Source organism: Colobus angolensis, unplaced genomic scaffold, assembly GCF_000951035.1.
Source record: "Colobus angolensis palliatus isolate OR3802 unplaced genomic scaffold, Cang.pa_1.0 Scaffold29, whole genome shotgun sequence".
Lineage (NCBI taxonomy): Eukaryota > Metazoa > Chordata > Mammalia > Primates > Cercopithecidae > Colobus > Colobus angolensis.
Genome location: NW_012116154.1, coordinates 4,538,816 through 4,550,980, shown reverse-complemented (window position 1 = coordinate 4,550,980; position 12,165 = coordinate 4,538,816). Strand labels below are relative to the sequence as shown.

The window sequence follows — 12,165 nt, the reverse complement described above, 5'->3', positions numbered from 1 at the left end:
GTGTAGCAGGATAAAAAAATAAATAAGTTATTACACATATGTGAAACAAAAGACTTTTTTATATGCCGTAGCTGATCTAATTTTTTCCCCAAGCCCCAAACTTGAAGAGAACGATGATGCTGACCCAGAAACCAATAGGATTCACAGGGCACTCTGAGGACCAGTGCATATGACGCTGAAGTTGACTGTTTCCTTGCTGCCATGAAGCCATATAAACTCTTGCTCACACAAAATCCATTTGGGAAAGCAGAGTGGAGAGGAGCTGAAAAACTGAGAATTTACTCAAAAGAGGCTGTTTCAATTTGAGACATAATGACTAAACCAGAAGAGACCGGGCTGTCTCTAACTGGCAAATTGAGTACCACATCACCGCCTAGCCCAATTCCCCAGATGAAATGTTGTTTTTGTTAAGTCTTTCCTGAAGGCATGAGGATAATGGAGGTTACTTAGAACTGTACTGTTCACCATCATCCAAGCAATATGGTTTCTTAAGTTGAGTTTTCTAATTTTTTTTAAGATTTCACATCATTGTTTTCAGTGACTAGTGTTAATTTCACATTAAAAGTGGCTCTAATGTTAGCCCAAAAGAGCCCACATTTGCTTTTCTCCTTGGGCCATTGCAAATAAGTCCTCTGTGTCATCAGAGCCCTCAGCTTGTGGTATTTGTTGGGAATGCTGTTCTGTGGAATGGGTTCCAGTAAGATGAGGATTAGGTTATTAGATCCTTCATGAAACAGATTGTGATGGGCAAAGTAGAGTTCATAATGGCACCACTCACTCTGGACAAAGTTGGGAGACAAAACAAAGATGGACTTGTAACTCTTCTCAATGCAGTTGATGATATTTTCCACAATGCTCTTGCCAGGAACAAAGTTTCTCTCATGAAGACAAATCTGCATACCTTCTTTCTCTAGGTTTGGTACTAATTCATTTTTCACCCAGGCAGAATCGTGTTCACTATATGAAATAAATGCATGAAACTGGAGATTTCTTTGGAGTTCTTCTAAGGGTACGTTCCTGGCCCTGCGCCGGGTCTGGGTCCACTGGCACACCATCCTGAGATACCAGGGCAGATCCAAGTAGATGCAGAGGAAGGTCACAGTCACAGTCAACACCAGCATGGTGGCACCGATGGTGACGATCAGCAGAGTTATGTTGCAGGATAATTCAGACATGTGAAAGTCCTTTAGAGGGGTTCCTCTATAACTTTCTGGGTAGCCACACTTATAAGAATCAGGCCAGCCCTCTACCACTTCACTTGATACTTGCTCTATATTTTTGACAAATTCTCTTAGCTCACAGGTACACTGGAATGGATTGTTCCCTGCTTTTATTGACCTCATCTTCTGGCAGCTCTGGAAGAAATCAGCTGATGGGTGGGAAACTGAATTGTAATCAATGATCAGTACAGAAAGGCTGCTAAAGCTGCCACATCCAGGAAGGTCGGTTAAAGAATTGAAAGCAACATTGAGTTCTTGCAAAGCTTCCAGTTTTACGACTTGTTTAGGAATGCTCTTTATTTTATTGTTGTGAAGATCAAGTACCTTGATCCTGGGAGGTAAACATCTGAAAACAGAGTCAGTAAGTATATTTGAAGACAAATTTAACACCACTATACTCTCAATCCAAGTGCAGCTTTCCTTATGTCTACCAGATTCCAAAGAATTCCAGCTAACATCCAGTATTTCTAAAGATGGCATATCCTTAGTCATGAGACTTACTTTGAAAAGGTCTTTTAAGCCATTCTTTTGTAAGATAAGTGTCTCCAACTTAACTAACGTGGAACATTTTTCAAAAATACTATCTGTGAAAACATTCCGGGTAAAGTTCAAAAACTTGAATGTGCTTGGTACATGAGGACACAGCATGTGTATAAAAGGTGTATCTGAAATGGTTAACATCATAATGTTCATCTCAGAAAACACGGTATACAATGCTGTCTGTGAAAAGATAACAACTTGGTTCGTGATATGTTCTATTTTCAATGCTTTCAATGTCGTTTTAGAATAAGTAAAATCTTCTTCATGAATGCTTTCAATTATTGTTAAATTGTAAATATTGAGATATTCCACAGGTTTGGGCCAAAGAAATTGAAAGACTCTCACCAGGCATTTCCAAGTTGTTTCTATGTGATTGAGGGTAAAATTCAGTAAGGTTGGACCTCTGGTGAGTTCTAATAAAAATTTAATGAAAACTTTACAGTTGTCTTCATTCAATTTAATATTAGTCAGTTGTAGGCACCCTAAAGTATTAACTGATATGTTCACTTGGATAGAGAATAAACTAGTTGGGTGAAAAACAAGGTGAAGTGTTTTTGCATTCAGAATTTGTAGACTTTCTGTCTCATTTTCTTTTATATAATAATTTCTTAAATCCATAAGGATGTAACTTAGATGCAAGTGAGCAATTGGCAGCAAATCTAATTTTTGTAACTTCATAGCACTCAACCCCAAGAAATTCAGTTGTGACAAGTTGCCAAATTGCTTACAGATAGGCAGGGCCTTGAAGTCATTGAATGAGAGATCTAAATGCTTGAAACTCATAATAGGATGGCAGGATATCTTTTGCAACTGATTATGAGATAAATCCAAATATTCCAAGTCCTGGTTGAACTTGAAAACACTTAAATCAAGTAGCCGGATTTTGTTATGGGAAAGTCTCAAAACTTTCAACTCTGACAGAAAGCTCATGTCAGAGACCTGAAGCTCAGCTATGTAGTTGTGAGACATATCTAAGACTTTGGTTTTTGGCGGTAGGTCTTTTGGAACATGAGTAAGACCTCTTTTTGACTTGTCTACTGCAAATTCACTTCCGTCGGAGAACTGGATTCTGGTTCCAACTATTAAGATCATAAGGCAAACAAAATGGAAGCTTTTTACAATAGGTTCTTTGTCTTTGGTCATGATGTTGCAGTGGCTATCCTAAAGGGTTGTTGTTCTTCAGAGCATCTTGATATGAGTCCAAATTCTAGAAATGTAATATACACTAAGATTAATAAAGATCGGATGGTTACTCTCAAACCTCCACTTACTAACCATAAAATCTAAACGATTTCTTCATTCACTAGTAGAGTCGTTTCTGTTCCCATGATTTAATATGATACTTTTTATAACCAGTTATATAGCTTGCTCACGCCAGAAGAGGCAATATAGGTCTTGTTATCAAAGAATTGTGGTTGTGTGTTTTGACCTGTCTGGTTGCTGCCAACCAGATTCACACTCAGGGGCTTGCCTTTGTTTTGTACACCTTAGAACTTTCTCAGGGCTGGAACAGCCTTCTGGGTGGTGTTTGCTGTAAACACTTAAAAAGGCAAATATACTAGCTGCAGCCACCTGAGCAAGGGCTAACAGAGGGGGCAAGCAGCAGACACATCAAAAAGCCTGGGAAATATGCAAAGATATACAGAAAAAGATACGTGGGAGAAAAAAGGCTTTAGAAATCTCTGTATGTACCAAGCAGTCTAGAAGTCCACTCACATGCCCAAGGCTGGACACATGTTCAGAGGAGACCTGAGAAAATCCTAAACTTCACCTCTGGCTCATCTTCAGCTTCCATGCATGCAGAAAGTGAAGGCTAAGGCAGAGCTGTGAATAAGCTAGCTAAGCATTGAGAAAGTGATCCAACACAGCCAATCTGCAAAGATCAGGGGAGTTTTTGTTTTTGCTCCTGGTATTTTGTTTTGTTTTTGTTTTAGTTCCAGATGTTTAAAGAAATCTCAAGTCACTGGCTGACCACTAAGCTAACTGGACAGAAAATGTAATAGCCACACATGATAAAGAATAGTCTTTATAAAAAATATTTAGAAAAGTCATTAAACAAGCAACTATAAGCCATAAAAAGCAGCAACACACTCTGGGAAAGGGAGGCCAGCCAAAGTGGCTCAAGCCTGTAATCCCAGAACTTGGGGAGGGCAAAGCAGGGGGATCGCTTGAGTCCAGGAGTTCAAAGCCAGCCTGCACAACATGGTGAAACTCCATCTCTACAAAAAATACAAGAATTAGCTGGGCATGATGGCATGTGCCTATAGTCCCAACTACTTGGGAGGCTGAGGTGGGAGGACTGTTTGGGCCTGGGGAAGTAGAGACTCCAATAAGCCTGCACTCCAGCCTGGGTGACAGAGTGACACTCCATCTCAAAAAAAAAAAAAAAAAAAAGCTCTGGGAAAGGGGGACAGAATTTGATTTTTAGCGTTACCTCATTACAGTGTTTTAAAGGTCTGATTTTAAAGAATAAAAATCAAAACAAAATAATCACTAGCCCCCAGATTTGCCAGTGGACTTGCTCTGGGTTTTGCCCTGAAATAACACAAGCCTTGCGAAAAGCAAATGGAAAGAGATTGTTGTCTTTTTGATTGTGTAACTTGGCCTTAAAGGAATCTCTAATTTATTTGTTTAAAAAAATTAGCCATGCAAAGAAACAAGAAAGTATTGTTTATTCACAGGAAAAGAAATTAAAAGAACAAAGTCAGATAACTGACACCACCTAACACTGAGGCTTGCTACAAAGCTACAGCAATCAAGGCACTGTGGTTTTGGTGAAAGAATAGACAAATAGATCAAATGGCCAGAATACAGAGCTTAGAAATAGCCCCACACAAAAATAATCAACTGCTGTTTGACAAAGGAGCAAAGGCAACTCGGTGGAGAATGGATGGTCTTTTCAACAAATGGTGCTGGAACAATTAGACCTCCAGATACAAAAAAAAAAAAGAAAGAAAGAAAAGAAGAAGAAGAAGAAAGAAGTTAGACACAGACCTTACAGTTTTCACAAAAATTAGCTCAAAATTAACCATAGACCTAAATGTATAATGCAAAACTATAAAACTTCCAGAAGATAACACAGGAGAAAATAATCTAGGTGACTTTGGATTTGATGATGATTTTTTAGATACCACATCAAAAACATAATCCAAGAAAGAAAACACTGTTAAGTTGGACTTCATTAAAATTAAAATTTTTGCTTTGCAAAAGACATTACAAGAGAGTGAAAAAGACAAACCATAGATTGAGAGAAGATATTTGCAGAACTCATATATGATAGGGACTTGTATCCAAAATATGCAAAGAACTCTTAAGCTCCACAATAAGAAAACAAGCAATCTAGTTTTTAAATGGGCACAAAAATCTAAACAGACACCTCACCAAAGAAGATATATAAAGAGCAAATACACATATAAATAGCTATTCGACATCATATTTCATCATGGTTTTGCAGATGAATACAGCAATGAAATTACACTACACTTATGAGAATGGGTAAAATCCAAAAACAACATCAAATGTTGGTGAGGATGTGGAGCAACAAGAACTCTCTTTCACTGTTAATGGGAATGCAAAATGGTGCAGCCACTATGGAGGGCAGTTTCTTATAAAACTAAACATAGTCTTATATGATCCAGCAAATCACATTCCTGGGTATTTAATCAAAAGAACCTAAAATTTATGTCCACATAAAAGACTCCATGTGGATGTTTATAGAAGCATTATTCATAACTGCCAAACATTGGAAGCAACAAGATATCCCTCAATAGGTAAAAAGATTAACAAACTGGTACATTCACACAATAAAATACTATTCAACAATTAAAAAATAAGCTGGAGAAGCATTAAAATGGTTGAATAGAGGCACCTAGCACTCACCCCCTCTGCAAAGAAGGACCAAAACAGTGAGCAGATAATCACACATTGAATGAGCATCTAAGAGAGCACACTGGAATTCAGCAGAGAAGTGACAGTGCACCTCTGAGGCTTGGGAGAAGAGGGAAGTGAAGCAGCCAGCCCAGCTGGGACTAGCTCAGAACCATGAGGAACTTCCCATTCCAGGGAAAGGATAACTGAGAGATCTTCAGAGGTCCACATTTCCACTATGGACTCCTGTAATCCTAGCCATGAGCTAGCTCCTTGGCCCTCACATGCCCTGAGGCTGTCTGGAACCTACGCAGTGGCATTGTTCCACAATGGGACTTCACATTGGGTCCCACATACCCCATACCCTGAGACCCAAACAGCTTCAGCATAAGGCTCTTTTAAGAGCCCAGCCCTCACCATACACATCCTGTTCTGGGGCCCAACAACCCTGAATCTCCATACCCCTGAAGCCCCACTGATATTCTCCTACATCCACCTAGAGGGCTACAGCATTGTAATGCCAGCTAAGATCAGCAGTGAAGCTAGGTCCTCAGCACTCTAGCCCATGCAATGCCCTACATCCCAGGAAACAGGAAGCACAGTGCACCTAGTGGCTCTCCCTGGGACAAAGGGAGTCAACATGTGCATTCCCCAGAGCCTAAGAGCTACCTGCCCAGGGCCACCACCACTTACAGCAACCCCACCTTCTCTAGCAGCAGGACTACCACACATCTACACATGCCTCCAAGCAGACTGAGGACAGGTCCACCTTGCCCTCTGCTACTAGTGCCTGCCTGCCACTGCCATGGCCAACATTCATCCAAGCATGCCACATGGGTTCCTGGGGACTGGCTTGCCCAGCTTGCTGCTGCCACTGCTGCTGCCTGTGCATACCACTTGGGGGCCAGAGGGTTGGCCCACTTTTGCTACTGCCATAGTTGATGCTACGCAAATTGCACAGGGGCCCAAGAACCTGCCCTCCCACTTGGTCCATTACTGCCACTGCACGCATCCAACTAAATCTCCTGTAGGCTCAAGGACCCATCACCACCAGTGCCCACATACATCACACGGGGGCCTGAGAACCGGCAAGCCTAGGCAACTGCTGCCACCACTGGTGCCTGAGAACAGGCCTGCCTGGTTTCCCCATTCCCAGCAAAGCTTTACCATAGCGTCTGCTAACAACTGCAACCTAAGCCACTGAGGAACCCAAATGCCAGCGACACTGATGATAGCTGAAGAAATCATACAGAAACTACACTGCTGTGCCCACTCAGAATCAAAGCCAAAGCACCCTATACTCAACTAACACTATAAAAACACCTAGAGACAAAAGTCTTTCCCTGTGAAAGTCAATCCATAAAATTGGAAGCAGCAGCTATTACATCAGATGCATAGATATCAACATAAGGACACAAGAGATACAAAAGTGCAAGGAAACATGAAACCTCCAAAGGACACAATCATTGTCTAATAACAGATCCCAACAAAAAGAAAATCTACAAAATGCCTGAAAAATAATTCAAAATAATGATACTAAAGAAACTCAGTGAGTTACAAGAGAGCATAGATAAATAATACAAAGAAATCAGAAAAACAATTTATGATCTGAGTCAGAAGTTCAACAAAGAAATAGATATTAAAAGTAGAACCAAATAGAAAATTTGGAACTACAGAAGTCAATAAATGAAATAAAAAAATATAATCAAGAGCTTGTGCAAACAATAGACTAGGCCAGGTGCAGTGGCTCACATCTGTAACCCCAGGACTTTGGCAGCCCGAGGTGGGTGGATCACCTGAGTTCAGGAGTTTGAGACAAGCCTGGCCAAAATGGTGAAACCCTATCTCTACGAAAAAAATAAAAAATTTTAAAAATACAAAAATTAGCTGGGCGTGGTGGTGGGCACCTATAATCCCAGCTACTTGTGGGGCTGAGGCACAAGAATCACTTGAACCTGGGAGACGGAGGTTGCAGTGAGCTGAGATCGTGCCATTATGCTCCAGCCTGGGTGACAAGAGCAAAACTCCATCTCAAAAAAAAAAAATATATATATATATATATACACACACACAAACACACACACATATATATATATATCAAGAAACAATAGACTAGACTGAGCAAAAGAAAGAATTTCTGAACTGAAAGGTCTTTTGAAATAACCCAGTGAGGCAAAAAAAAAAAAAAAAGGAATAAAAAAGAATAAGGAAAGCCTATGGGATACCATTAAGCAAACAAATTTCACATTCCAGAAGGAGAAGAGATGAGCAAAGGGATAGAAAGCCTAATTAATGAAATAATAGCTAAAAACTTCCCAGGTCTTGCAAGAAGTATAGACATCCAGATACAAGAAGCTCAAAAATTCCCAAATAGATTTAATTCAAAAATGTTCTCTCTGAGGAAGCTCACAGTCAAACTCTCAAAAGTTGAAGACAAAAAGAGAATCCTAAAAACAGCAAGGAATAAAAAAGTCAAGTCATATATAAGAGACTCCCCATCAGACTAACAGATTTTTCAGCAGAAACTATAGGCCAGGAGAGAATGGGATAATATATTCAAAGTGCTGAAAGAAGAAACTGTCAGCCAAGAAGACTATACCCATCAAAGCTATCCTTCCATAATGAAGGAGAAATATTCTTTCCCAGACAAGGGACAACTAAGGGAATTCATCACCACTAGACAAGCCCTACAAGAAAAGCTTAAGAGAGTAGAATGTCTGGAAATGAAAAGATTATATCTACCACTATGAAAACATATGAAAGTATAAAACTCATTAGTAGAGCAAATGCATAAACAAAAGAGAGAAAAGAGTTGAAGTTATTACTGCAGAAAACCACCAAAGTTCAAGGATAAACAATGAGAAGAAGAAAGGAACAAAAGATACACAAAACAAGCGGAAAACAATGAGCCAAATGACAGAAATAAGTCCTTACCTATCAGTGATAACCTCGGATGTAAAAAGATTAACTTCCTCACTTAAAAGATATAAACTAGCTGAATAGATTTTTTTACTTATCCAACTATATGCTGCCTACAAGACACTCACTTCACCTTCAAAGACACACATAGACTGAAATTGAAGGAAAGGAAAAAGATATTCCCTGCCAACGGAAACCAAAAGCAAGCAAGAATAGCTATACTTATCAGATAAAACAGACTTTAAGTATAAAACTATTAAAAAAGACAAAAAAGCCATTATATAATGTTAAAAGGATCAATTCAGCAAAAGGATATAACAATTCTAAGTATATATGTGTCCCACACAGGAACACCCAGATATCTAAAGCAAATACTATTAGATCAAAAGAGAGAAATAGACTCCAATACAATAATAGTTGGGAACTTCAACATCCCACTCTCAGCACTGAACACATCATTTAAACAGAATATCAGCAAAGAAACATTGGATTTAAACTGCACTTTAGACCAAATGGACCTAACTGATACTTACAGAACATTTCATCTGATAGCTGCAGAGTACACATTCTTCTCATCAGTACATGGAACATTGTCCAGAATAGACCATATCTTAGGACACAAAACAAGTTTCAACAAAGTTTTAAAAATCAAATCATATCAAGTATTTTCTCAGATCACAATGGAATAAAACTACAAATCAATAACAAGATGAACTTTGGAAACTGTATAAATACATGGAAATTAAGCAACATGCTCCTGAACAACCACTGGGTGAATGAAGAAATTAAATAGGAGGTAAAAAAATTTCTTGAAAAAAATTAAAATGCAAACACAGCACACCAAAGCCTGGGAGATACAGCAAAAACAGTGCTAAGACGGAAATTCATAGCAATAAATGCCTCCATCAAAAAAAGTAGAAGGATTTGAAATAAACAACCTAACAACAAACCTCAAGGAAGCAAGAACAAATAGAAAAGCAAGAACAAATAGAAAAGCAAAAACAAACACTGATATCCACTCACTGCTCAGTTTTATTTACAAAGGACCCATTTTTCACCACCAGGGGATATACTGGAACTAGTAAAGCACTCAAGAGATGAGTCCTTTATTTACAAAGGATCCACTTTTCACCATCAGGGGATATACTGGAAATAGTAAAACAGTCAAGAGATGAGTCCTTTATTTACAAAGGATCCACTTTTCACCATCAGGGGATATACTGGAAATAGTAAAACAGGCAAGAGATGAGTCCTTTATTTACAAAGGATCCACTTTTCATCGTCAGAGGATATATTGGAAATAGTAAAACAGGCAAGAGATGAGTAGAGTTTCAACCAACCATTCTTTGGAAGAGTGAAAACTGAGTTGGGGAACTTTTGTTACAGAATGGCATATGGTTAAAAGCTCTTCACTGATCCATATAATTTCTCCCAACCGCACATCAGAACACCCACAGAGACACACATATATTTGAAAATCCACTTTGCCACTGAAAACAAGGAAGCACAGAAATGTAATGGCAGGATCCAGGAGCATCTTCACTCACAAAAATGTAACTGGAGCTGTGTTAGGGCAAACCTGCCACACTCAAGCTTTGTCTCAGGAAAACAGACTCCCTGAAGAAAGGCAGGAAGAAATTTGTCCTCTCTCTGTCTGATTCAAACACTGAGGATGAATTCCAACTAGTACTTAATGAGTAATTAGGCAGTGTCCCTTTTACCCCAGTGGTACTGATATAAGTGGATCAGCATGCTGAGTTTTCCTTCTATGGACTGCCACACTCCATTCTCTCCAGACTTTACACTTAGTGATGGACACTAGCAGGTAAGAGTTGGACATGGGGCAGGGAACCACTTTAGGGAGCACACTGCATTCTGAGATGTGTAACTCAGACAACAATACTTACAGATATGGACAGCAACTGGAATACTGGCAGCGATGTTCATCAGGAATTGCAGTTTGTATACACAATATATACAAAGTATATATTGGTCAGAGTACTAGAGACCTGGGCAATGATAGAAGAAGCTACTACTTTATACTGGTTATATGGTCAAAACAAATAGCTCACAATGAAGATGTAACAGATAAGAACACTTATGCAGCAAGTAATATTGCATCAAAATTTAGAAAGCAAAAAATGTTACAAAACATAAGGAGACATCGTGAGCAAAAGTATTTAGCATATTTCTCTGGGTCACTGTTAGATCAAGTAGCAAAAAATAAACATATATGGAAATTTGAATGAGATAATTAATAAAGATTTAATAGAGACATAAATTGTACCCTACAAAAAGAGAATATCATATGTCTAAGTCTCTAGAGTTCATGGTGCATTTACTAAAATCAATGGTTTTTTAGGTCAAATACATATATCTTAAGTATCCCAAAACATAAATTATAAAAGTCATATTTCTGACTGTAAAATAAACTTTAAAAATCACATTTTAAAATGTTCTAAGAGGCCTGGCGTGGTGGCTCAGACCTGTAATCCCAGCACTTTGGGAGGCTGAGGTGGGTGGATCTCCTGAGGTGAGGAGTTCGAGACTAGCCTTGCCAACAAGGTGAAACCCTGTCTCTACTAAACAAACAAACAAAAATTAGCCAGGTGCAGTGGTGCACACCTGTAGTCCCAGTTACTTGGGAGGCTGAGACAGGAGAATCGCTTGAACCTGGGAGGTGGAGGTTGCAGTGAACCAAGATTGTGCCACTGCACTCCAGCCTGGGTAACAAAATGACATTTTCAAATACAAACATTACAAATTAAGATAGTCAAAAAGGTGGTCTGTATATGTTCCAGCTTCCTCTTCTTGCCTTTTAATTCCTGAAATGACCAAATATTTTTTAAAATATTAAGTTATATCTATATCTATCTATTAAAGTTTTATCTGTATCAATGGATCAATAGATAGATCCATAAAACACTAAAAGGCAAGGGGACACTTAGGGGACTGAAACCAAGAAGTCTCTGAAATCCGGAAAGGGACTCACCTATGATAGAATATTGGCCTCCCAAAGATGTCTACTTCTAATCCTCAGATGGGTGAATATGGTATGTCACATGGCAAAGGAAAATTAATGTTGCAGATGAAATTATAGTTGCTAATCAGCTGATCTTAAAATAGGAAGATCATCCTGAATTATTTGGGTGGCCCCAGTGTAATCACCAGCATCCTTAAAAGTGGAAGAGGAAGGCAGAGAGGATGCCAGGGTGATGTGATATAAGAAGAACTTGGCCCAACCTTGCTGGCCCTGAAGATAAAGGAAGGGGACCATGAGTCAAGAAATGTCAGCAGCCTCTAGAAGTTTGAAAAGGCAAGTACCTGGATTCTCTCCTAGAGCCTCCAGAAAGAATGCAGCCTTGCCAGTTTTAGCCCAAAAAGACCTGTGTCATACTCCTATCCTACAGAATGGTAAGATAATAAATGTATATTGTTTTAAGCCACAAAGTTTGTGGTAATTTGTTACAGCAACAGTGGAAAATTACTAGAGACGGGGGCCGGGCATAGTGGCTCACCTCTGTAATCCCAGCACTTTGGAAGGCCGAGGTGGATGGATCACCTTAGGTCAGGCCACCTTAGGTGGATGGATGACCACAGGCCAACATGGTGAAACCTG

General features: G+C 39.2%; 1 protein-coding gene across 2 annotated transcripts in view; it reads right to left on the bottom strand.

Annotated features, from left to right (window-relative positions):
- Nucleotides 1–229: 229 nt before the first annotated feature.
- Nucleotides 230–12,165, bottom strand: part of TLR6 (toll-like receptor 6) — a 17,041-nt gene continuing 5,105 nt past the window's right edge. The window contains exons 2-3 of one of the 2 annotated variants that reach the window (XM_011949111.1): nucleotides 9,887–10,036; nucleotides 230–2,967 (exon numbers count right to left, since the gene is read on the bottom strand). In XM_011949111.1, coding sequence (XP_011804501.1) covers nucleotides 513–2,903 — 2,391 coding nt within the window. In that variant the 5' untranslated portion in view covers nucleotides 2,904–2,967; nucleotides 9,887–10,036 and the 3' untranslated portion in view covers nucleotides 230–512. The remainder of the gene's footprint in view (nucleotides 2,968–9,886; nucleotides 10,037–12,165) is intronic. The other variant, XM_011949110.1, reaches the window with a different exon arrangement.